This window comes from Neovison vison, chromosome 7 (assembly GCF_020171115.1).
Source record: "Neovison vison isolate M4711 chromosome 7, ASM_NN_V1, whole genome shotgun sequence".
Taxonomy (NCBI): Eukaryota; Metazoa; Chordata; class Mammalia; order Carnivora; family Mustelidae; genus Neogale; species Neogale vison.
The window spans coordinates 124,689,022-124,717,007 of NC_058097.1; the positions used below are offsets into that span (position 1 = coordinate 124,689,022).

The 27,986-nt window shown below is 35.3% G+C and overlaps 1 protein-coding gene and 1 non-coding gene across 3 annotated transcripts in view; one reads left to right on the top strand and one right to left on the bottom strand.

Annotated features, from left to right (window-relative positions):
* Positions 1–27,986, bottom strand: part of ARHGAP42 (Rho GTPase activating protein 42) — a 279,971-nt gene that overhangs the window by 73,652 nt on the left and 178,333 nt on the right. Inside the window, exons 5-6 of one of the 2 annotated variants that reach the window (XM_044258254.1) lie at positions 14,421–14,522; positions 1,388–1,498 (exon numbers count right to left, since the gene is read on the bottom strand). In XM_044258254.1, coding sequence (XP_044114189.1) covers positions 1,388–1,498; positions 14,421–14,522 — 213 coding nt within the window. The remainder of the gene's footprint in view (positions 1–1,387; positions 1,499–14,420; positions 14,523–27,986) is intronic. The other variant, XM_044258255.1, reaches the window with a different exon arrangement.
* Positions 15,858–15,962, top strand: LOC122914802. Its single transcript, XR_006385877.1, has one exon. It is a non-coding gene; the product is annotated as a U6 spliceosomal RNA (small nuclear RNA).

Below are 27,986 nucleotides of genomic sequence, written 5' to 3' on the forward strand. Positions count from 1 at the left end.
GCTCAGTGGGTTAAGCCGCTGCCTTTGGCTCAGGTCATGATCTCAGGGTCCTGGGATCGAGTCCCGCATCGGGCTCTCTGCTCAGCAGGGAGCCTGCTTCCTCCTCTCTCTCTCTGCCTGCCTCTCTGCCTACTTGTGATCTCTCTCTGTCAAATAAATAAATAAAATCTTTAAAAAAAAAAAAAAATAAGAGAGAGTCAGAATGCTTCAGGTGGAGGGAGAGAAGTAAAGTAGAAGTGGCTGGGAGCCAGGCAGGAACTAGAACTCTTCCCAGTATCTGCTCTGCTTGTTTCCTATCATCTTAAAGAATCAATGCTGGGCTTCCATCTAGAAATGAAATTTCATCAAATACATTTTAAAATGTGTCTTCTTTTCCCTTCTTCCCACAATCTCCACTTAGAAACAGGTATTTTATTTCTTATTATAAACAGATTTCTTAAAAACTGACATAGAAAAATAAGGATTAAATAATCTTTTAGATTATCTATGTATTTAACTATTGTTATCCACTCATTTCATGGGAATTGAACATTATATATTAACAAAGATTATCTTGACTTACAGGACTTACTTTGATTCATCACAGATGATGCATTATGAAGATGCCTACTTAGGCAATACTATAACATATTATGGTAGTACTTGGGGAAAAATGCTAAGAAAATGAAGTAGGCTTATAAAGACCAGCCACCTGTTCTTTCCTGTAATGCAATTTACATTAGGAAATCCATTACTTTTTACACTGACTTAGGAAGATAAAAGACTTCATAGGGAAGTCAGGCAGATTCCAGCCTTGGAAGGAAGTGGAAGGGGACAAAGGGAGAAATATGACCTTATGTTTTCTCCTTTCACCTAAAGGTTTAGTAAATAGATCGCTTTAGTAGTGAGCTATATTTACTTAGATATATATATAATGTGACCCTTTTCATTTTTTAATATCTCCATTAATAAACTATTTTTAAGAGCAGTTTTAGGTTTATATAAAAATTGAGTAGAAAATATAAAGAGCTCTCATGTGTATCCTCAACCTCCACCACAGTTTCCCCCATTATTAACATCTTGCATTAGTGTGGTACATTTGTTACAAATGAAAACCTAAGACTGATAGATTATTATTAACTAACTTCTATATTGTACATTAGGGTTTACCCTTTTCATTGTATATTCTATAGTTCTGACAAATGCATAATGACATGTATTCACTAGTATAGTATCATATAGGATAGTTCCACTGCCCTAATAGTGCTCTATCCTCCACCTAGTAGCCTTCCTCTACACATCCCTTCCCTTTTGTTTTTAAAAATCACATGTCCAATAGAAAAACATTACAAATTTTGTTTTCATAGGCTGTTTTGAACTACTATTTTGTAGGGAAACTGAAACTTACCGGTTCAACAAATTCAAACTTCTTTTTTTCTTGAACCTCTTGAATTTTAAAGACATACTCTAGTGATGCTTCATAAAAATTTTGATGTTCTCGGTCAATCTGTGTATCTGCCTAAAAAGTAAAAAGGCAAATCATGACACAAAGAGTAATCATTGATAGTTCTATATAGAAAAGGACTCAAATCCTATTCTACTTCAAATTTTTTATTAAAAATTAAGTTCTACAAAAAGTTTTAATATAGCAATTATTATGCTTTGAACATACAGAGACAAGGAAAACACTGTCCTTGCCCACCAGAGTTTATATGGTATGGAATGTGAAGAAGAGAGGGAGGATAAGCATACAACATTCATCATAAAAAACATAAAGAAGGCATATTAATATATATGGACATCTATGGAATCATAGAAAAAGAAACAAAGTTCAGAAAGAAAATGGTGGTGGTATATGTTGAATCTTGAGATGAACAACTGGCAGTGAATAGGGAAACACAAAAAAGTAAAGAGGCATGAAAGATACTGACAGTTTGTCTATAGAGTAAAAAAGTAGAGGATAGGAGGGTGAATGAAGTAAGGTTGTCATCACACTGTAAAAAAATCTTAGATACTTTGTAACAATTTGGATTTTTACTGAGGGAGAATCATTTGAGAATATTCAGTAGAGTCACATCATTAGGTAAAAATTTTGGAAAAAAAATTAAATAGTTCTAACTTAGTGAATCATGCTTCATCAATGTTATGCACATTTATTATGCATAACTGCAATAAGGTTCTATTGAAGAAGTATGAGAAAGTGTTATTGAGATAATTTTCTCTTTTATTTTTTGTCTCTCTTTTATTTTTGATGTTGCCTCTTCCTAATACCTATTATCATCTTCTGATGTCCTCTTTAAAACTGATCTTGATTAAGTAGAGAATCATAATTTTACTTTTCTTTCCCAGTTTTGTACTCTTCACTGCCAGTTGATATTACCAAGAGCAGATGAAAAGAAAAGAATGGGCTCAATGGAGTATTAAGCATCTACCAACAATAATTTGGGAATAGAAAATGCTTTGGAGCCATTTACAATGATAATTTCACATAGAAAAGCTTTAAAAAAGATAAAATTAGGTTTGTTGGCTTGAACATCATCATAGCATATTAAAATTTCATTTGAAACACCTTTAGTAATAATTATTTACTATTAATTAATTAATTTATATAAATAAAAATAATCCAATTTTATTAGCAACTCATTAGAGATTTTTAAAGTTGGGAATTCCAAGTTTCCAAACTAATATACAAAAGAACATATAAATCAGGTAGGAAATTTGAACCAGAAGCTTCTCAGCTCCCAGAAAACAGTTTAGGATATATCTACCTATATATACCTATATATATTTTCTTCTTATCACTGTTAGAAGAATACAGTATTTACAGAATGAATGGTAAGGAGGTATAGGTGGTGATATGATCAATGTTTAACAACTGGGTCTCTGGAATCTGGAATGCCTGATTTGCAGTCTATGCTGGTTTCTGTGGTGTAAATATTCCCAAAATAGCGAGTTCCAAACCACAAACCTACTATCACTGAATGTGTTAGTTAGGAAGAGATAAGAAAATCAGCTCTCCAAAAGAAAGCTCCAGTACAACACTGGGTGTAAACCATCTGAGAATGTTTTCAATCTCAGAGAGAAAAATCTATGCCACAAGTTACCTTTGAAGCTTTTCTTTACGTTAAAAAATAATGACACTGATTGTATAGACTAGCACAAGGGAACAAACTAAAATCTTGAGACACCTTGACACCTTTACATCATAGATGGCTACTTGTGGTCAACAAAACTGTGAAGACCTAAATGCTCTCCCCTGAAAGGTCTGTTTACAAGGCCAGTCCTTGCTGGTATCTGGCAATGTGGATTTCAGGAGGGTACCTACCATCCTAACAGGAAAGAGTAGCTCCCTGTGCCTAAATTGTGCCAACAATATGATTTATTACACACACCTGTTTTCCTTCTGGGAGTCTAGAATTTAAGGATATGACAAGCAGAGAGTACCTATGTGACCAGCCCGCATAAAAACTATGGGCACTCGGTCTATAATGAGCTTCTAATGGACAACATTTTTACATGTGCTGTCACAATTGATGGCTGTGGGAATTAAGCATGTTCTATCTGTCTCCGCTGAGAGAGGACTCTTGCAAGTTTGTGTCTGCTTTCCTTCAGTCTTCATTCTATGCACTTCTGTTGATTTTTCTTTGTATCTTTTCACTGTAATAAATCATAGCAGTGAGTCCTCCTAGCAAATGGCCAAACCTAGGAGTGGTCTTGACCTTAGGTCCTTGACCTAAGAGTATTAAGTTATTTCCTCAGAAACTTATTGACCACACACAATCCTATGTTATCAAAAGATAGGGAGTGGGAGCACAAAGGGGAATAAAAGAAAATACATGCTCTTATTGTTTGTCAGTAATGCAGGTTTTCCATTATTTCCAACCTAAACAACTATATTCAATATACTGAACCTGCTTTGAAGAGTCATCCAGAATATACAGAGATTAAGAAATACTATAGCTTAATTACTTTTCAGTATGAAATTTAGAAAAGCATTCTTTTATTTAAGGTGATTCCCTCTAGTACTTAAGCTCATAGCATATGGTTCACTAGAAGGCACTTGCTCATATATCCAGTAACAGCTGTTGTTCTGTATTCTGTACTGGATCAGTAGGATAACCATCTAACTTACTGTCCCAACTTTTAAAACTGAGAGGGAGCACTAGAAATATTTATGTCAGAACAATATGTATAAACTGCCATTTATAAGATGAAGGGGCCAGTAAAGTCATCTTGCTAAAAAAAGAAACAAGTTAATTTCTTAAGAAAACCATATAGTTCTCAGATACACAGATTCTCCCCCAGCTCCAATAAGCTATCTACGTCAACTTAAGATAAAGAAAATAATTCCATGTGATATTTGTCAAATTACCTCCAGAGGAGAAAGAATTTACGCTGGACCCTGAAAAATGAAGAGCTTTAGAGTAGGTGGAAATAAAAGGAGAGGAGTTTGAGAGAGGGAATAGAGTCAAGAAAAGTTATGTTTCAGAAGACTGCCAGGTTTGGAATGATAAGAGATGAGAGTAAAGGCATAAGATAGAATGAGTGCAAACTTCATCATGTAAACAGGACAAAAGCTTGAGGAAGATGTTGATTTGTCAAAGCAATATTTCAAGAAGATTAAAGTGAGGACAGTGTAGAATATTTTGATTAAAAGGCAGGACTGGGTGCATGCGATGATAAAAGACCACTTATTTGATAGGGGTAAAGGTGTTTATATATCCCAGTAAGAAAGAGAAATTGAAAGATGTGGGTATGAGAAGCAAGGGGGAAGCAAGCAACTTAGGTTGCTCCCAAGTTTAAGTTTAAAACTTAAAGATAATTTTGATAACAAGAGATAGTACCAGCATTAACTGAGAATTAAATAAATGAGAAACAGAAGTAAATCTGAGAAAATCAGGATGGGGAATTTCACACATTCACTAAGAATTGATAGTCTGAAGTCCTGGGAACCAGCAATAGGCAGTGCAGGTGGACAGGTATGATGAAATCTTTACCCAGGAGATAGTCATTAAAATGTTACAGGCAGTGCAGAGGAAGAGATTTCAAGGACACACATGCTATAACAATAGAGACATAAACATAGACTCTAAGGGATTCCCTTCATTTAGGAGATGGGGATAAAAGGAACCTGTTGAAAGACTATTTAGTGATATGTGGACCCTTTTTCTCCTCTATTTTCTTTTCCAGATTATAAAAGAAATATATATTCATTATTGTAAGTTTACTTATTACTCATTAAGATATAAATATAAAAATAAGAATTATAATCCTACCATTTATATTTTGATATGTAACACACAAACTTAAATAAACCTGAATAATACTGCATATTCTGGCTTAAGCTCTACTTTCCCCCCCACTTTATCTAGTAAGTATTTTTCAATATCTTTAAATACTTTGCAAATAGAACCTTTTACAGCCATATTACACTCCATTTTCATGAAGTTATATTGGCATTAGTTTCAGGTGTAAAATATAGTGATTCAGCAACACAGTACTCATCAAACGAGTGCACTCCTTGATCCCTATCACCTGTCTAACCCATCCTTCCCCCTCACCTCCCCTGTGGTAACCATCAGTTTGTTCTCTATAATTAAGAGCTTGCTTGAATCTTGGTGTCCTCTCTCTTTCACCCTTGCTCTTTGTTTTCTTTTTAAGGTTTTTATTTATTTCCAGTTAACATACAGTGTATCATACAGTGATTCAACACTTCCATACATCTTTTTTTCTTAAGTTCCAAATATTAAATGAAGCCATACGGTATTTGTCTTTCTCTAACTGAATTATTTCACTGAATATTATAGTCCCTACCTCCATCCACATTGGTGGGAATGACAAGATTGCACTCTTTTTTATGACTGAATATTCCATTACACACACACACACACACACACACACATACACACACCCCACTTCTTTATCTGTTCATCTATTGATGGACACTTGGGTTGCTCCCATATACTGGCTATTGTATATAATTCTGCAATAAACACAAGGGTGCATGTATCCCTTTGAATTAGTGTTTTTATATCCTTTGGGTAAATACCCAGTAGCCTGATAACTGGATCGTAAGATAGCTCTATTTTTAACTTTTTGAAAAACCTCCATCCATGGCTACATCATATTTGCGTTCCCACCAATAATGTAAGAGAGTTCCTTTGTCTCCATATCTCACCAACACTTGTTCTTCGTGTTTTTTATTTTAGCCATTCTGACAGGATTGAGGTGAAATCACCTTATAGTTTTGATTTGCATATCCCTCATGGTAAGTGATGATGTGAGTCTTTCATGTTTTTGTTAGCCATCTGTATGTTTTCTTTGGAAAAATGTTCATGTCTTCTGTCCATTTTTAAATGGATTATTTGGATTTGGGGTGTTGAGTTTTACAAGTTCTTTATATATTTTGGATACTAACCCTTTATCAGATATGCCATTTGCAAACATCTTCTCCCATTCTGTAGGTTCCCTTTAGTTTGGTTGGTTGTTTCCTTCACTGTGAAGGAACTTTTTATTTTTGGTGTAATCCAAATAGTCTATTTTTGCTTTGTTTCTCTTGCCTCAGGAGACATCTAGAAAAATGTTGCTATAGCCAAAGTCAGATAATTATATCTGTGCTCTCTTCTAGGATTTTTATGGTGTCAGTTCTCACATTCAGGTCTTTAATCCATTTTGAATTTATTTTTGTGTATAAGAAAGTGGTCCAGTTTCATTCTTTTGCATATAGCTGTCCAGTATTCCCAGCACCATTTGTTAAAAAAGATGATCTTTTTCCCATTGGACATTCTCTCTTCCTTTGTCAAAGACTAACTGGCCATATAATTGTGGGTTTATTTCTAGGTTTTCTATTTTGTTCCATTGCCCTATGTGTCTATTTTTGCACCAGTACCTGTGTTGATTACTACAGCTTTGTCGTATAATTTAAAGTCTGGAATTGTGATACTTCCAAAGCTTTTGTTTTCTTTTTCAAGATTACTGACTATTCAGAGTCTTTCCTGTTTCCATACAAATTTTAGGATAATTTGCCCTATTATTTTCTGTGAAAAATGCTGTTCGTATCTTGAGAGGGACTGCACTGAATGTGTAGATTGTTTTGGGTAGTATAGATATATTAAAAATATTTGTTCTTCCAATCAATGAGCATGGAATGTCTTCTCATTTCTTTCTGTCATCTTCAATTTCTTTCATCAACATTTTGATTTTTTAGAGTACAGGTCTTTCATCTCTTTGGTTAGGTTAATTCCCAGGTATCTTACTATTTTTGGTGCAATTCTAAATGAGGTTGTTTTCTTAATTTCTCTTTCTGCTACTTCATCATTGGTGTATAAAAATGAAAGAGATTTCTGTACATTAATTTTATATCCTGTGACTTTATTGAATTTATCAGTTCTAGCATCCAATTTGGATGCCTTTTATTTCTTTTTGTTGTCTGATTTCTCTGGCCATGACTTCCAGCACTATGTTGAACAAAAGTGGTGAGAGTAGACATCCTCATCTTGTTTTTGATCTTAGAGGAAAATCTCTGTTTTTCCCCATAAAGGATAACATCTGCTGTGGATTTTTCATATATAGCTTTTATTATGTTGAGGTATATTTTCTCTAACCCTACTTTGTTCAAGATTTTTATCATCAATGGGTGTTGTACTATGTCAAATGATTTTTCTGCATCCATTGAAATGATCATATGGTTCTTATACTTTCTTTTATTGATGTGGTTTATCATGTTGATTGACTTATGAATACTGAACCAGACTTACATCCCAGGAATAAATTCCACTTAGCTGTGGGAAATGATTTTTAATTTATGGCTTGTTTGCTAGTATTTTGTTGAGGATATCCTCAACTATGTTCATCAGAGATACTGGCTTGTAGTTCTCTTTTTCGCTTGTGGTGTCTTTATCTGGTTTTGGTATCTGGGTAATGCTGGCCTCCTAGAATGAATTTGCAAGTTTTCCTTCCTTTTCTATTTTTTTGAAATAGTTTGAGAAGAATAGGTATTAACTCTTCTTTAAATGTTTGATAGAATTTGCCTGTGAAGCTATCTTGTACTAGACTTTTGGCTTCGGAAATTTTTTGATTACTGATTCAGTTTGTTTGTTGGTTATCAATCTCTTCAAATTTTCTATTTCTTGCTGGTTCAGTTTGTTAGGTTATATGTTGCTAGGAGTTTATCCATTTCTTCCAGGTTGTCCAACTTGTTAGCATATAGTTTTTTATACTAGTCTCTTATTATTGTTTGTATTCTGTGGTGTAGTTGTTATCTCTCCTCTCTCATTTGTGATTCTGTTTGAGTAGTTTCTCTTTATTTTCTTGATAAGTCTGGCCAGAGGTTTATCAATTTTATTGATTTTTTTTTTTAAACTAGCTCTTAGTTTCATAGATCTCTTCTAGTGGTTTTTTTGTTTGTTTTTAGTTTCTGTATCAATAATTTCTGCTCTAAGCTTCATTATTTCCTTCTTTTTGTTGATTTTGTCTATTGTTCTTTCTCTAGCTCCTGAAGATGTAATATTAGGTTGTTTGTTTGAGACGTTTCTTACTTCTTTAGGTAGACCTGTATTGCTACAAAGTTCTCTCTTAGAACCATTTTTGTTGTATCCCAAAGGTTTTGGAGCATTGCCTTTTCTCTTTTTCTTTCTTTCTTTTTTTTTTATTCTTTTTCTTTTTTCTTCCATGTACTTTTTCATTTCTTCTTTGGTTTCCTGGCTGACTCATTCATTATTTAGTAGCATGTTATTTAACCCCCAAGCATGGTATTTCCAAATTATTTCTGTGGTTGACTTCTAGTTTCATAGTGTGGTGGTTAGAAAAGATGCATGGTAAGAATTAGATCTTTTTGAATTTGTTGAGGCTTCTTTTGTAGACTAATATGTGATTTATCCTGGAGAATGTTCCATGTGCACTTGAAAAGAATGTGCATTCTTCTGTTTTAGGATGGAATGTTCTGAACGTGAAATCTGTCTGCTACAGTGTGTCATTCAAAGTCATTGTTTCCTTACTGATTTTCTGTTTAGATGATTTGTGTTTTGATATAAGTGGGGTGTTAAAGTCCCCTACTATTATTATATTATCATCAATTAGCTCCTTTATGTTTGTTATTAACCATTTTATGTATTTGGGTACATAAATATTTACAATTGTTATATCCTCTTGTTGAATTGTCCTTTATTATTATTTAGTGTCTTTCTTTGTCTCTTTTTTTACACTATTTGGTTTAAAGTTTACTTTAAATATAAGTACCAATATAAGTATTGCTACTCCAAATTCCTTTTGACATCCATCTGCATGATAGATGTTTCCCCAAACCCTCACTTTCAGTCTGTAGGTGTCTTTAGCTCTAAAATAAATCTCTCATAGGCAACGTATTGATGGGTCTTGCTTTTTTATTCATTCTGTCACAATGTCTTTTGATAGTGTGCATTTAGACCATTTATATTCAAAGTAATTATTTATAGATATATTTATTGCCATTCTATTACCTGGTCTGTGGTTGTTTCTGAAGACTTTGTCTTTCTCTCTTTCATGGTTTGTTGGTTTTCTTTAGTGACATATTTGGATACCTTTCTCTTTATTTCTTGCATATGTATTAGTGGTTTTTGATTTGTGCTTATCATTAGGCTTGTATATAACATCTTCTGTATACAGTAGTCTGTATTAAGATGAACCTCTTGTCTTCCTCATGTTTTAGGTATATGGTGCCATGGTTTACAACCTTTTATTTTGTGGGTCCTTGACTGAGACTTTATAAACAATATTCATTTTCACTTTTTTATTCTCCTTTCTTCATACTTTTTGTTTGTTTGTTTTTCCTTCCTTCCTTCATACTCCTACTTATGGTCTTTCTTTTCCACTCAGAGTACCCCCTTCAATATTTCTTGCAGGGCTGGCCTATTGATCACAAACTCTCTAGTTTTTATTTGTCTGGAAAACTCTTTATCTCTTCTATTCTGAATGATAGCCTTGCTGTTAGAGTACTCTCGGCTGCACATTTTTCCGATGCAGCATCATGAATATATCTTGCCAGTTCCTTCTGGCTTAGAAAGTTTCTGTTGAAAATTCCCATGATAGCCTTAAGGGGTTTTCCCTTATATGTAATTGTCTTCTTTTCTCTTGCTTCTTTATATATATTTTTTTAATCACTGTTTTTGGTTTGTTTGGTTGTTGGTTTTGTTTTGTTTTAATCACAATATGTCTTGGTGTGGATCTGCTTCTTTTTCTTTTTTTTTTTTAAACTTTGTTGGGGGTTCTTTGTGTCTTCTGGATCTGGGTATCTGTTTCCTTTCCAGACAGGGAAATTTTTAGCTATCATTGAATTTCAAATAAATTTTCTGCCTCCCTTTTCTCTCTTCTGTAACTTCCATAATAGTGTTATTATGTTTGATGGAGTCACTAATTTTCCTAACTGTATTCTTATTTTGCATAGATCTTTTTTCTATTTTTGGAGTAATTGCTTGATTACTTTCTATTACTTTAACCTCTAGGTCATTAATTTGTTCCTCTGCTTCTTCCATCCTGCTATTTATTCCATCAAGTGTGTTTTTCATTTCATTTATTGAGCCCTTTATCTCTGCTTTGTTATTTCTTATCTATATCTTAAGGGTCTCACTGATGCCTTCTACTCCTTTCTGAAGCATAGCAAGTATCTTTATGATCACCACTTTAAATTCTCTCTCAGTCATGTAACTTATATCTGCTTCACTTAGATCTTTGGCCATGGTCTTAGATCCCTGTCCCATTCTTTCATCTGGGACAAGTTCCTCTGTCTTCTCATTTTGTTGAAGTCTCTGTGACTATGTTAGGAAAGTCAGTCACACCTCCTATTCTTTAGAGTAATGGCCTTATAAAGAAGAGGTCCTATAGTGCCCCCACTTGTAGTGTTCCCTATTTCCCAGGGCCCAGCACTTCTGGGATTATCTCCAATATGTGCTTAATGTGCTCTGTTCTTGTGTCCTGGCTGTTTTATCCTTCAGACCAGTCATCTGCAGAGACTCTCTTTGCCTTTCCAGGCCATGTTTGGTCCCTAGCCTGAATGTGGTACCTTTCAACTAGGTGTGCTCTGGTCTGCTTGTGAAATGAGACATACTGCCACTGCCCCTAGAATCTAGGCTCCACAAAGTTCCTGCATCTGGAGATGCAGTGTTGGCAGGATTTGGGCTGACCTGAAGGTGGGGACCTGCAATTCTGGGACCAAGGCAAGCATGACTGGGAAGGGTGGTTCCACAAGAGGGTGGGGGGAGTGTCCGCCCTGCAGTGGTTCCCACAGGTGGCCCTGTGCCTATGCTGAGCGGCAGGGGAGGGAAATGACACTTGCCATTTCTTTTGTTCTGGAAGAGGTCTTTTTGTGAATGTTGCCTCTTTGGCACATATTCTGAGATAAGCAAATAACCTGGGTGACCCAGGTGTTCTTCAGATCACTGTTTCCATGCTGTATGCCCACAAGCTGTTTACCCTGCCTTCTCTCCAAGAGCAATCCCAATGCTGCCAGGATCTCCCTGAGTCAAGCCTGCTGACCATTAGAACTTCAGGCTTTAAGCCCGATGGTTGCCAGAACTTACGAAATTCAAAATTCAGTTCCTCTCACTTTCTAAGCCCATTGCTGTAGGGATTCATTTCTCTAATGTGTTCCCCTCCTCCCTCATGTGTTAGTCTGTCTCTCTCACCCTTCTCAGCTACTGTGGCTACCCTACCACAATGGCCATGATCTATTTCTCTCCCAAACTGTGATTCTGCACTTCCTACCTTCTTTGTTGTGGCCTCTTCTCTCCGTTTAGTTGTGGAGTTTTTTTCTGAACATCTTTGTGTCAATTTCTGGGTATTTAGCATGATGTGATCGCTATCTATTTGATTCATGGGATGAGGCAAACCTAGGTAGGGTCCTCCTATTCTGCCACCATCTTCCCCTCCATTTTCTGCTCTTTCCAATTCTTACTTCATAATTTCCATTGAAGACCTTTTCACACTGATTTGCAAATGCAACTTGTATATAAGAGATAGTAATCCTGTATCATTTGTTATACAAATTTCCTAACACTTAGCCTTTTAATTTAGTATCTTTTGAAATAAAGATTATTTTGATGCATTCTGGTCTTTCTACATTTCCTTTATGTGATCTCTTCCCTGTTATTTCATACTTAGAAAGACATTGTCCAATTACACATCAAATATTACTTCTTTTCATTCACTATAAAGTCTATAAAGTCTATAATCTTAACAAGTCTGGTTCTAATACTGCTTACTCCAATGACCCATCCATATGATGGCCTTGTAGCTTTATCAACACAAACTGACCCCTACTTCAGTCCTAAAAATGGACAACCACTTATTTTCCATGAACAAATCAACAAGGATTCTGCTCTGCAGGTGAGAAGGCACAGAGTAATCTTTTTGAAAAAAATAAGCAGGGTACTGACAGAAGAACCAGAGCTGCTCTGGAAAGGAAGAGAGGTTACAGAATTAAACACATGTATGGTAGCATCTCCCTACAACAGGTTTGATTCCTGGAAGGGCAGAGGGAAAAAACAAAACAAAACAAGGCACATACTTCCTTGGCTACATTCCATGCTCTGAGGAGCCACTCTGGCACAATTTGTGTTGTGGGCTACGGCTCCTGGAAAAGAAGTATGTGCCTGCATGTGTGGGGCAAGTAGAGAATGCTGCTAATCATACTATAGGTTTTACAAGGCTCCAAGTAAATATAGAACCAGAACAGATATTATTTTCTACCATAGCCTAAGCAATTGAGGGTCACTAACAAGCTAATATTAAATATAGAGTTAGGTTGTCAAGGGAAACTGAAGTATATCCTCCAGGGGATTTTAAAATTAAGATAAAGTTAGCACTTGCTTGATGATTTAAGCAATGTCTAAGTGTGGTCTTTCATATTCACCAAGAATCTGAAAAACATATACCCTTTAGAGACCCTAAAAAGCACCATTGCTTTAGAGGTATTGTATTTTTAAAATTGCACCTGTCCATAGCCCTTGGCATGGCAAATAGTGGTGTATTGATGATAATTAGGTGAGACTTTCTTCACCAGATTATATCTATGCAATGCATTCTTTCCTAACTTTGTTGTAGTGTAATACCCAAAGAGGTACATAAGCATTTAAGAAGTTTGGAACCTGTGAACATAATATTAAGTTACAACATAGTACTTCATAAGATTAGATATGTCTATGAAAACTCAGAACATGACTTATCTTAATGATAGTTTTTCTCCATCTCAATTTAGCCAGAAATTCTTTTCCTCAGCACAAATTTGATATTAATATATCCTATTTCAATAATAGGCACTAATAACAAGATATTATTTATCATGAACACATGTTCAAATAACAAATATTCCAAATATTAAACTTTAAAAAAAATGTTTTTAAATGAACAAATTCAGTCCCCTCAATAAGAACATAAGAGTACAGAAAAAAAGAAACAGAAGTAAAAACAACCTCCCATGCCTTTTGACTCCAGCTCACTGCATCCAAATTCTAACTTGTCAAGTATGCCTGGTGGGTAAATGTGGAGGTAAGGTAAATGAAAAAAGGAATAAGGAAAACAGAGAACCAGGTTGAATTTGACAAGTAGTTCAGTAAGGTTTATGCCTTTACTAGAAAGATTAAGAGGAGGCATTTGAAAGAGGTTCTTAACTATGATATGTAGAAGTACAGACAGAAGAGAAAGAAGATACTGGAGGAGACTCAGCACAGAATAAGATTCCTTGCAAAGGTCTGGAGTAAGGAGCAACCGGTGAACTAGCTCAACAACTCCCAACCATGCTGGGTTTGATGTCCATGCACTGTGTTTCAAGATTTTATTGATGCCAAGATCATAATGGCAAGAGGGTCCATTTTTTTTTTTTAATGTAGCTCATCACTGTACTGCAACTGTACTATGACTTAGTAAAAGAACTACTCAATTTTATTATAGTTAAAAACTACCAATGAGAATATTTCAGAAAAAAGAAGAAACTGATTGTTTAAATGCATAGAGGTTAAAATTTCTGCTGACTTGTTTTTTAAGAAATTGATAGAAATTTTATTTTTTAATTTTTTTAGAGATTTTAAAATGTGTAATTTTGTATCTGTTTTACCCCTAATGCAAAAGCAACTCCTTAAAAGTAGATATTTTTTTTAAAAAAGCTATTCCATCATTTTGTAGATCCTGCCTTTGAAAATATACCCAAGGAGGAAAAAAAAAAATCTTATTTCATTCTTTTTCATCATTGCAGGAAATAACTAATCTTTTACTTGGAACTGTTAATATTAAGGGTCATAAAGCATGTGAAATGCTCAGCACAGTGTCTGTCCATTGTAAGTGCTCAATTAACTCCTATTACTATTTTTTTTATTATAGAGTTGCAGATTCTGAGATACTACCACCTTTGGAAATTTGGACTTCACATGACTTAATGCCAATGTCCTGTTCACAATTCAAGTGGAAAAGCTTACCTCTTGCAAATGAGATTCCTTTTTCTTTGCAGATAAATTTAAATGTTTATCAAGAATAGAATAGTACTTTTCACTCTCCTTGTCAAACTTCTTCTTTCCATCCTAGGAGATGACAATAACAACAAAACATTCTAATTCGAGAATAAAACTGATTTTTTAACATTCCCATCAAATGTCCAATACAAGTATTTAATAAAGATTTAGTGAGCTCTACCTAAGCACAAAACCTGATGGAGTATGAAAAAGAATGTGAAACAAGTAATTTGAATATGTATTCAAATGTATTCAAATATTCTCAAAGAAGTTCATAGAACTATATAGTATGGAGGGAGGCAGGCTGGCTATAGTAGAATCCCTCTGAGAACTTTATAATTAATTCTTAACACGAGATTCTGATCTAGTAAGTCTGAGATAGGGCCACGAGAAAATGTCTCATTCATGCTTTTTGGTGGTGTCAGTGAGTTAATATGTGACCAGTTTGGAGAACTGGTCTCTTTTGTTTGGAGAACAGACTCTTTTCAAGGAATCATTATTTCACAGCTACAAAAAGATACCTGATATTTCAAACAATTCATTCTTGATGGTGAAAAATGGACTTCTAAAAGCTGGTAGCATGAAATAATGAAATAAGATGTTTCAAAGTCAAACCAAAAAGATTAGCAACATCTTTATCATATACTTATCATAACTATAATAGCTGACCTTTGCTTTTCCCTAAAATTTCCCAAAATTACTTTGATTTATAGGGAAAACTGTAACCAGGCTGGCCTTTTGTGGAAGAGGAGGACAACTCTACATTTCATCCTTTGGCACAACTTATACAAATGCAAATGGAATAAAATCCTGGGCATATAAACTTCTCCATCTATAAATATGTTATCCACCAGGTAAGGGTTTTTGTTTCATTTTTAAAATTTACTTACTTATTTGAGAGAGAGAGAGCCCAAGTGGGAGTGGCAGAGGAAGAGCAACAGAGAATCTCAAGCAGACTCTGCACTGAGCATAGAGACCAACACAGGGCTTGATCTCAGGACCCTTGTGATCATGACCGGAACCAAAACCAAAAGTAAGATGCTCAACAGACTGAGCTACCCAGGTGTCCCAAACCAGGCAAGTATTTTTGTTTTTGTTTTTTGTTTTTTCCATTTATGAGTCCATATAAAGTAAATACTAGGTAATCAGACAGAAAATTCATTGGCCAAATAAGTACTGTTACCTTGTTTTATTTTAGTGTTTCTGGAAGTATAATGCCTGAACCACTTTAATAACAGTCAAGTATTTTTAAGCCTATTCAAAATGTAAATTCCTATTTTCACCATCCAGAGGTTCGGGAATTATTATTTTTAGCAAGCTCTATGATTATTATACATAATTCTTTACTTCATTATTTGCTTAAGTATTTGAAAGAGTTTAATAAAAAATAATAGTTAGCAATGAGCTCAATTCACAACAGCACATACTAAAATTAGAACAACACAAAGAAGATTAGCACGGCTTCTGTGCAAGGATGACACACAAATTTATGAAGTGTGTCATACTTTGGGGGGGTAGCAAATAACAGGCTTCCAGTTATGGAATAAATTAAGTCACAGGGATGAAAGGTACAGCACTGGTATATAGACAATGGTACTATAACACTGTTGTATGGTGACAGATGGTGGCTACATTTGTGGTGAGCACAGCATACTGTATACAGGTGTCAAATCATTATGTTGCACATGTGAAACTAATATAACACTGTATTGTACATCAGTAGAAAAACAAACCATGAGAGACTGTGGACTCAGATAAACAAACTAAGGGTTTTGGAAGGGAGGAAGTGGGGGGATGGGTGAGTCTGGTGATAGGTATTAAGGAGGGCACATATTACATGGAGCACTGGGTGTTTATGTAAACAATGAATCTTGGAACAGTACATCAAAAACTAATGATGTATTTTATAGTGATTAATATAACAATAAATAAATATATATTTGGAAAAAAAATTTTAAGAAAATAGATGGATAATTGTACAGAGGGACAGGAGAAGGGGAGGAAAGGAGAAAGGGATAAGAGAAGCAGGGCTCTCACCTGTTTTTCACATTATCTGAGGTTGTCAGCCTGAGATTGATAGATCCAAGAAATTCTATTTTGATCCACTGGCACCTTTGATGTTTTTAACCCACTAGGATCTACTTCCAAATATAGAACTTTAGAAGATTAACTGATAAAATTACACTGAATGGGAAGAGCAAGTAGGATTGTACTGCAAAAATTCAAGTCACTTTTGGACCATTTAAGAAGTACTAATATGTTTGTAAATTCAACTACTAGACCTATAAATGAGAAAATTCAAAATCTCCAAAGGATTTTCATTACATAAGGACAAAACGTGGTCCTACTCGGAGAAACACACACACACACACACACACACACACACACACACACACAAAGAGTGGCATTCACATTAAAAAAAAAAAAAAAAAAAAAAAAGTCTACTGAGAAACTCACATTACAAAATGTGGAGTAGCAGACCCAAAAGGAAGCAGGGAAGTCCAAGGTTAGGAAGGGAAGAGCTTGTCCTCTCTACAGTTGTAACAAGATACCTGGGTGAACGTTTCACCATTTTTTCAGTGGAGTTTACTTTTTCATCCAGCATTTCAGGCACACAATTGACCTGCCCAGTCAACCTGTCAAAAAGGCTCTCTCACTAGCACTTTTGAGATCCTTTTCTTTTTTCTTTCCTGGCCATCTCTCCTTTGACATAAATGCTCATTTCTTCCAATTTCTACATATTCAAGTTACAACCACTTTTAGTATCCAACTCATACAAGCCTCATTCACAAGTCCCTTCCATCAACTCTTTTCCCTTTTGTAAAAGGCGAAAGATTTATACGATCTGAAGAGAAACCAGAGTATTCCTTTTTGAATACTCATAGAGCTTTACACATGGGTTTCTCATGGTGTTCATGTCTGACACTGTAGCAGAGAAATTTATGTATATACCCTATCCTCCTTCAAACTGAGTATTTGAGAGAGTGCTCAATAAATATTTAATGAAAAAGTGAAATTCTTCCTCTTATTACACTGGGCACCACAATCCCTCACAGATATTCCATTTGTTTAAAAACAAACAAACGAACAAACAAAAAACAAATATCCCTGATACCAGGGACAATTCCACACAAATAGTTTAACTCAATCACAATGTGCACAAATACTGGGGGGCAACCGGTTGCATTATAGTACAGTACACAAGACTGATTCAGTTTTATCTTATGCTAGGGGACTTAAAATTCTTTGCTATGCATAGAAGAAACTGGGTAAGGATGAAGAGAACACAGCTGCAGTGACAACACTAGTATCTTTGTTTTCAGTTGAGTGTTTGATGGCATTTTTGGAAACATTAATTCAGTGCCAACACGTCAGCATTCCTGGCAATACAAAAATCATTCCCAAAGCACTTCCTGGACTCTTATTCAAACCCTAGTGCTTCACACCATCAGGCCAGCAAAAAAGATCTACTCAAAGATTCCAGTGATGTAGAAAACAAAAACACACTTAGATCTAGCATAAAATTAAAGAGCTGAGTAGGCCACAAGAAGGACAACTATAATGTAGGGAAGCATGTTCTTAAAAACAAAGAGCATTTCTCCTTGAAATTCACATCTGTCCCAAAAGCCATGATATACTCCTCATGGAAGCCAAGTCTCATTTGGACTTACTCATTTAACACCACACAGCTACGCTTATTCTTTGAGTTGTATGTTCTGGATATCAAGCTAAAAATTTGCTCTGAAACAAATGCTGCAGACAAAAGGAAAAATACCCATGAGTCTTTATTAAATGCTGTATGTGATTCCTGTCTCATTGTCACAGCAAGATTCAAAAAAGGAGACTCCACTATAGTGTTACATTCTCTGTAAATCCAGTTAACGGTCTTTGGACTAGACAATCATTTAAAATGAAGTCATATATATATGTATGTGTATATGTGTGATGTTTGGGTGCATGTGAGTATATGTATTATAAAATTTAAAAGGAGATCATCCAAAATAGCAAATTATTCCCCAAACCCAATTTTAGCTGGCAAAAGTATAAGGTAAGTTCTGGATCTGCAATCAATCTGCTTTTCAAATGACACTACATTTACTCTAAGTACAGTGGCCATATTATATCTTAGCTTCTAAGATTAGCAACAGTGGTTATGCCACACCCTCACTTTACACAGTAAAGTAAGGAATGGGAGGGAAACTCCAAGTGTCAATTTTACTCCAAATCTGTATATAGCCAAAAAAAAAGTCAAATAATTATAAAAACTATAGCTCTACCATGCAGATAAAAAACATGAAATTGTACATAATTGTTAAAAGAAGGCCAAACCAATTCCTTCCAATGACTACAAGAGGGTACCAAAGATGAAGAACAGAATCTACCACAACATTTAGAAAATCACAAATACAAATTCTCAAAATGTTATCTAATTGCACTTTTTTCTATAGACCACTGCAAAGTTTTGTTTAAACAATGTCAGCAATGTTTATTTTTAATGTTGCCATGATATAAATTTTTAAAAATAAAAAGTATGAAAAATAATATATTTCTTTTTTAAAAACTGGAGCACATGGGGCACTTAGGTGTCTTAGTCAGTTAAGCATCCAACTTTTGATTTCAGCTCAGGTAATCATCGCAGGGTGTGAGATCAAGCCCTGCTTCTGGCTCCACACGGGCATGGAGCCTGCTTAAGATTCTCTCTCTCCCTCTACTCCCCACCCTGCTCTCATTCTTTCTCTTAAAAAAAAAAAAAAAACACAAAAATGAAAAACCACATATTTAGTTTAGGATTTATAGATCAAATTTTAAGACTATTTCAATGTTATAATTATCAACCAAGATACTGTGAAATTTCCCATGCAACTAATTATGTCATGGTGTTAGTACACCTATTAGCTAATAAGTAGTTTGCGTATATTATGAAAAAATCCTTCAAGTGAATGCAGAGCAGTAGAAATAATAATGGAAAGAATAGGGGTGCCTGGGTGGCTCAGTGGACTAAGCCTCTGCCTTTGGCTCAGGTCATGATCTCGGAGTCCTTGGATTGAGCCCCACATCGGACTCTCTGCTCAGCGGAAGCCTGCTCCCCCCATTCTCTCTGCCTGCCTCTCTGCCTACTTGTGATCTCTGTCTGTCAAATAAATAAATAAATAAAATCTTTTTTAAAAAAATAGAATTATAATTAAAACAAATAGCTAAATTCCTTATTCAAAAGTACGTAGACTTCTTATAACTGGCATTGTGCTAGGTATTGAGAGGATAAGTTATAGCACTGAATACCAATCCTGGCTAGACTTCTTCTTCTGATGGTTGGATTTACTCACTGATTAGAACGGCAGTCCAGGGCGACATCATCATCTCTAAGTCCCAAAATGCCAGATGCTAGGATATTATGACCACATGCTGCATGGATGTAGGAAACTTAGCAGTTAGGAAATTCCTAAGGCCCAGGAGATTCCTGGTAACCAGAAACCAAGGTTATTGAGAATCTTAGTATAGCTCACACAGCAATGTCCCTCCTGTGGTAAGGCTATCCAACCATTCCCAGTCTCCCGAAACACTGTCCACCAAGTCCTCCCTCCTCAATATGCTGAAACATAGACATTCCAAAAGGTCTCCCTTCTGGGCAGCTGTCACACTATAATTCACCACATCTTCCTCATTTCCAATTACCCCACCACTACCACTACCACGTGATTAAACTCATAAGGACCAAGGGTTTCATATTGGCCTTTATGAATAATGTCTACAAACTGGAATGATTAAAAAAAATCAGAAATAGATATGAAGGATATGAAGGTATAAGACACAGAAGAGGAAGGTCCAAGGGTAACAAGCATATGAAGAATTGTTAAAACTCATTAGTAATTAAGAAAAAAGCAAATTAAAATATTGGGATATCACATTGTCTCAGATATTGACAAGACTTAGAAGGTTAATTAATGCTACATGTGTATGTACATTGAGTATATATGAAGATACAGGAGCCTTTATATATTACTGGCAGAATAGTATGGTGGTGCAGAGCCCTAAGAACACAAAAAGTTCATAAACACAAATGAGGATATGCATCTGTGGGGACAGGAAGATAGCTAGTATATTCATTAATGGACATAAAATGGACTTGATTCAAACCATGAAGTGCTTGGCAAAAGTCAGAAGAACATATTAAGGGGTACCTGGGTGGTTCAGTGCTTAAGCAAGCGTCTGCCTTCAGCTCAGGTCATGATCCCAGGGACCTGGGATTAAGCCTCACATCTGGCTCCCCGCTCAGGGGGAAGCCTGTTTCTACCTCTCCTACTCCCCCTGCTTGTGTTCCCTCTCTCACCATGTCTCTCTGTGTCAAATAAATAAATAAAATCTTTAAAAAAAAAAAAAAAAAGTAAATATTCAATGTTGTTGGATCTTAAAACACAATTCTGAGTTTAAAAACACAAAACAGGTAAGTAACACTAATTCATTTACATAAATTAAAGAGCCATGCATACAAAATGGTAACAGTTTTACAAAAACACAAAAAAACAAAAATACACATATTAAACTCATAGGAATGATTATTGGGTAAGGAAGAAAATGAGAATGAGGTATGAGTAAATGAATAAAACAAGAGAGGGCTGTGAACTAAAGGACAATAGATAAAAAAGGGAAATTAATCAGGAAACTCAACATCTAACTGACAGAATTACTAAAAACAAAAGTGTCAGGAGAAAATTACCTAAAAAATAATAGATGAAAATTTCTAAAAGTAAGAAAAAATTTTTCCATAGTAAAATGTCACAGTATGTACAAAGCACAATAAATGAGAAAATACCCATAAGACGTATCATCATAAAATATTATAAACCCATGGATTAAAAAAACCCCTAAAAACAGAAGTCAAATAAAAATGATCAGAAATCAGAATAATGAATCCACAACATCATCACAGGAAATTAAAAAACAAAAGGGCAATGCATTCAAAATTCTGAGGAATAATTAATTCTAATCTAGATTTACTATATCCACTTGAAATGGCACTCTAGATTTAAAGGTAGAATAAAAATATTTATAAACATATTAAAAAATATTATACATGTACCATTTCTCAAAAAGATAGTGAGAGATGTGCTACAGTAAAATGAAGGAATAAACCAAAAACCAAAACATAGAATCTAGGAAAACAGTTCAAAAAGGCAGAGGGAATTCCCAGAATTAAAATAATATGAACTTCCATGAAAACGGATGAACTAGTAAACCTATGAAAGTAGCCAGTTAAAATGTGAGTTTCAGGAGGAATGACTCTTTAAAAATAAATAAATAAAACAAATGTATCTAATGTGTTCAAACATACTAAGATATGTTTTGTAATTATGTTTATGCATTTGAGAAAAGAGAATTTTATGCTGATTTTATAAGCAAGCCAATTATTAACTCTAGGGAAAAAAACATGCAAGAAACAAAATGTAATCATAGAACTTGGTATGGCTTACCTATGAACAATAATTTCAGTATTATATAAACACTGACCACAAGTTTTAAAAAATTTGACTCTATATTTGGAGGACGTCAGGAGCAGAAATATATATGGAGTAGTGTGGTTGTAATGCTGTAAAAGTGTGTGATATTCATATTCCATTGTAGGTAAATCTAATAATGTCTAAAATTAAAGCAAAATATACTAGTTTATTGTTAAGGAAAATGGAAATTAATGTAAAATAATAAAGAATTAAAAGTGCTTGACTTTGTGGAACAGAACTTCAGAGCAGAGAGATGGGGTAGGAAGCTGATGTATTTTATAATTTATCAACCTTCACACATTACTAAATTTTTAAAAACTTTGTATACATACAATAAAAATTAAATTCAATCTAAAAATAGGAGGAAAATAGAGAACTAACTTGCAGAGTGGGAATATATAGAATATATAGGAAGAGGTACAGAAATATAAATGTTAAATGGGTACTAAGAAAGGGATAGAAATTAGAATACAGGGGGGAGAAAATGTTCTATGGGTATGCTAAACCTTGCTCACAAATTAGTTTTTTTTAAATGAATTCATTAATTTGAGCCTTTATGAAATCCCCATTTTGCAATTGGTACTGCTACTCAGTCTGACTAAAGCTGAGAAGAAAACTGAAAAAAGGGACCAATCTTTCTTAAGTGACTGCAAAGTGGTAGTTTGCATACCAGAGCTCCACATGCAAACCCTACAATGTAAAAGTAAGTATCCTTATTTCACAAACATGAAAACATTATCAGAGAAGAAAAGCAATCTGAATGAGATCACAGAGTTTATAATGGACAGAGTGAATAATTAACTGAAATCAGTCACCTAGTTCCAAAGCCCATGTTATTTACACAGTGAAATGCAGCCTGGAGAAGCCTGAAAACGCAGACTATAGCACTTCATTTTAACTCCCTTTTCCTTAAGAAAAAGGCCAGGGTGGGGCAGGGAGGGGGTGTCTGAGGAAGGAGGCAGAGGAGATTAAGAGAGTAGAGAAAGACTTCTGTTTCTGGTCCAGGGTATAAGGAGCTCAGCTGCTGCTGTCCTGTTCTAAGAAGTAAAAAAGCTGAACAAACTGAAAGATTAATAAATCTTCCTTAGATGTTTCAGAGTAATAAGGTCACAGGGCAAACCACTGCCCCCAATTTAGAGGTCCAGCTAGGCAGATACAGAGAATCATAATTTACTGGAGCAGAAATCCCCCTGGAAATCTATACTGGGGTAGAAAAACATGAACTGTAATTAATTAGAGAATTGCTGGAAGCTCAATATGTAAGTCTAAGAGGTAAAAATTCCAGGGGGCCCACTCATACAGCTCCCTCCGCCCAACCTCCCCATACACAATTTTGTTAGTTTTATCCCTAGGAGCTCAAAGAAATTCTCACAGTCAAGAATAGAGAAAAATCCCCTCCTGCTGCCTACAGTATATACAGAGAAATAACCATTTTAAAATATGCCAGAGCATTCTGTTCTTCTTGGGAGAAACTATTTTACCAGTTTCTACATATTGGGTTTTTTTTTTTCCTTTTAGGTTTTTTTTATTTTTTTATTTATTCATATGAAAGAAAGTGAGCATGTGTGAGTCAGAGCAGGAGCAGGAGGGAGGGTCAGAGAGAGAGGGAGAAGCAGGCTCCCCACTGAGCAAGGAAGCCTGAAGCAAGGCTTTATTACAGAACCCCAGGATCATGACCTGAGCCAAGGCAGCTGCTTAACTGACTGAATCACCCAGACACCCCCATACTAGCATTAAAGACCTGCAGGAAGGCAAATGTCTAACTCCAACACCCTCTAGCCATTCTGTCTCATCTAAGGCAGAGAAGAAAGGAGCTGGGAGGCAAACTGAGATGCACTGGCAAAGTTCACATTCTAGGAGCATGGGTTCACCGGTTCTAGGACCTCCTCACACCTCAATAATGGCCTAGTTTCTCTTGCCACATACATCATGCCCCATTTCAAAAAAAAAGGTTGTAAAACATGCTAAAAGGCAAAATAGGGTGTGAAGAGGCAAAACAAGTATCAGAAATAAGTCACATATGTTGGCAAAAATGTTAGCATTCACTAGACCAAAAGGGTTTTTTTGTTTTTGGTTTTTTGGTTTTTTGTTTTTAATTTGAGCTAAGGGCTCAAAAGGAAAAGTAGATAACATGCAGAAACAGATGAGTAATAAGCAGAGATGGAAATTCTAGAAGAAATTACAAATGCTTGATATAAAAAACACTGTTACAGAAATGAAGAATGTCTTCGGAAGTAAACTGGACATGGCTGAGCAAAGAAACTTAAGAATGTTTATTAATAGAAATTTTAAATGTTAAATGTTTATTAATAGAAACTTCCAAAGCAGAGAAAAAAAAAAGTCTAAGAACAAACAAACAAAAACGAGAACATCTAAGAATTGTAGGACAACTACAAAAAGAAACAGAAGAAATAAGCAATAGCTAAAGCAATAATGACTGAGAATCTTCTCAAATTAACATCAGACATCAAACCACAGATCTAGAAAGTTCAGAACTAGGTAGGTGAAGCACCCAAGAAAGCTATACCTACACATTACACATTCAAGCTGCAGAAAATCAAAGATAAAGAAAAAAATCTTGAAAGAAACCAGAGGAAAAACACCTTATCTAGAGGAACAGAAATGGGAATTTCAACCATCTTCTCCTCAGAAAGTATGCAAGTTAAAAAAAAAAAATAGAATGAAACATTTAAAGTACAGGAGGAAAATATCCCAACCAATCTAGTTTTCTACAACCTGTGAAATTCTCCTTCAAAAGTTCAGGCAAAATAAAGATTTTTCTCACACTGAGGAAAATTTGTTGCCAATAGACACACCTTATAAGAAATGTTAAAAGTTCTTCAAGAAGAAGTAAAATGATATAGTCAAAAACTGGGATACATATAAAGAAAGAACATCACAGAAAGAATAAGGGAAGGTAAAATAAAAATTTATTTTTCTTATTCTCAGCTGAGTTTGCATAATAACAGCTTCTTCAAAACAACAGGATCAACAATGTATTCAATTCTGTATGCATACATATGTTTGTCTATGTATAACTAAAATGAAGGACAGCAATGGTACAGGGACTGAAGGAAGGAATTAGCAGTATTTTGTTATTATAAGGTATTTGCACTATCTATGAAGCAGTATAGCATTATTTGAAAGTGGATTTGGATTAGTTATAAATGTATATTGAAAATTCTAAAGCAACCAGTAAAAAAAGTTTTAAAGAAAGTATAATTGATATGATAAGAAAGGAAAGAAAATGAAATACTATAAAACACTCAAATAAAACAGAAGAGACAGAAAAAGAGTAGAAGACAAAAATATAAACAAAGAATAAGAGCAACAAATGGAAGATAACAAACATGGTAGATACTAATGCAACTATATCAACAATCACTTTAAGCATCAATGGGCTAAATGCACAGATTAAAACAGATTGTCACAGAAGTTCAAAAAATGACTCAATTATATATTGTTTATAAGAAGCCAACTTTAAATATAAAGACATATACATTAAAAGTATAGGAATAGAGAAAGATATATCCTGCTAACACTAATTTAAAAAATAGCAAGATTAGCTATATTAATTTCAGAAAAAGCAGGCTTGAAAGCAAAAAAAATAAAAATAAAAATAAAAATAAAAAATAAAAAATCAGGGATAAGGAGGAGCATTACATAATGATAAAGAAGCCAGTTCTTCCAAAAGACATTAATTCTTAATGTGTATGCACTGTTTAACAGCAGAGTATCAAAATATGAGAGAATAATAGAGCTGCAAGAAAAATAGGTGAATACACTATCATACTTGGAAACTTCCACAGCCATCTATTAGAAATGGTCAGGTTCAGCAAGCAGAAAAATCAGTGAGACAGTGAAACTCTATGGTACCACCGGTTGACTGGATATAATAGACATCTATAGAGCACTTCATTCAACAACAGCAGAAAACATGTTCTTCTCAAGCTCACCGGAACATTTCTCAAGACAGGCTACATGCTGGGCTATAAAACACATCTTAGTGGGACGCCTGGGTGGCTCAGTTGGTTAAGTAGCTGCCTTCGGCTCAGGTCATGATCCCAGCGTCCTGGGTTCGAGTCCCACATCGGGTTCCTAGCTCAGCAGGGAGCCTGCTTCTCCCTCTGCCTCTGCCTGCCATTCTGTCTGCCTGTGCTTGCTCTCTCCCCCTCTCGCTCTCTGATAAATAAATAAAATCTTTAAAAAAAAAAAAAAACACATCTTAGCAAATTTAAGAGAATAGAAGTCATAAAATGCTTGTTCTCAAACTACAGTGGAATTAAACTAGAAATCAATGACAGATAGCTGGGAGAAAAATTACAGAATACTTAGAGATTAAGCAATACATTCCTAAATGATACATGGCTAAAAGAAATCTCAAAGGAGATTTTAAAATAATTTGAACTAAATGAAAACACAACTTACTGAAACTTGTGGGATGCAAGTTTAGAGGGAAATTAAAGCACTAAGAAACAGTAAAGGGAACAAATGGATGAAACAGGGACAAAGAGAAGAGAGGATGAAAGAAAGAAGAAGCAGATGCGGTACTGTTACTTTAGACCTTGGGAGAGGGAGAATACTATTTAAAGTTTTTTGTGGTTTTCAATTGTCGATCTTCTCTGACAATGAGAAGGCAGGGAAGATTGGAATCAGGAGGATGGATAATGTTGGGTGTACCTATAATAGCGTCTGGTATGACACTATTGGTAAATCTAAGGTTACACATGTGTTGGAGAGGATGTGGAGAAAGGGGAACCCTCTTACACTGTTGGTGGGAATGCAAGTTGGTGCAGCCACTTTGGAGAACAGTATGGAGATTCCTTAAGAAATTAAAAATAGAGCTTTCCTATGACCCTGCAATTGTACTACTGGGTATTTACCCCGAAGATATAGATGTAGTGAAAACAGATACGGTTCTGTACCCCAATGTTTATAGCAGCAATGGCCACGGTTGCCAAACTGTGGAAAGAACCAAGATGCCCTTCAATGGATGAATGGATAAGGAAGATGTGGTCCATATACACTATGGAGGATTATGCCTCCATCAGAAAGGATGAATACCGAACATTTGTAGCAACATGGACGGGACTGGAAGAGATGATGCTGAGTGAAAGAAGTCAAGCAGAGAGAGTCAATTATCATATGTTTTCACTTATTTGTGGAGCATAACAAATAGCATGGAGGACATGGGGAGATGGAGAGGAGAAGGGAGCTGAGGGAAATTGGAAGGGGAGGTGAACCATGAGAGACTGAAAAACAATCTGAGGGTTTTGAAGGGGCGGGGGGTGGGAGGCTGGGGGAACCAGGTGGTGGGTATTGGGGAGTGCACGTATTGCATGGAGCACTGGGTGTGGTGCAATAACAATGAATACTGTTACACTGAAAATAAATTAAAACAAAAAACAAAAACCAAAAACCCTAAGGTTACACAACTCTGCATCCAAGGCAGGATATCTGGAAAATTACATTCGGTAAATTTAGGGATTTCCTAATTAAAAGTAACCCAAATATTTTCTTCATGCCAGCACTGAAATGTCTCTGTTTTTCTTGGATGACAAAGAAAAATCTAAATCACAAAATTCAAAAAGCTCTGAAAATATGGAAGGAAAAACAAATGTGGAGAGATAAGACTATGACCAAAACTGCTTATAACAAACACTGCATCCAACCAAAAAAGGAGCTGAAAGCCATAACAAGTTGAAATTAATTAATATTAGGGGCGCCTGGGTGGCTCAGTGGGTTAGGGCCTCTGCCTTCAGCTCAGGTCATAATCCCAGGATCCTGGGATCAAACCCCGCATCGGGCTCTCTCCTTGGCAGAGAGCCTGCTTCCTCCTCTCTCTCTCTCCCTGCCTCTCTGCCTACTTGTGATCTCTCTCTGTCAAATAAATAAATAAAATCTTTAAAAAAAAAAAAGAAATTAATTAATATTAACATAATACTAGTTTAGTCCAAAATTCCTAGAAAACCAAGCCTGAGACACAGCTTGCCTGCTATAAGCTTGCATGCAATTCTTAGTAAACAAAAGTGAGGGA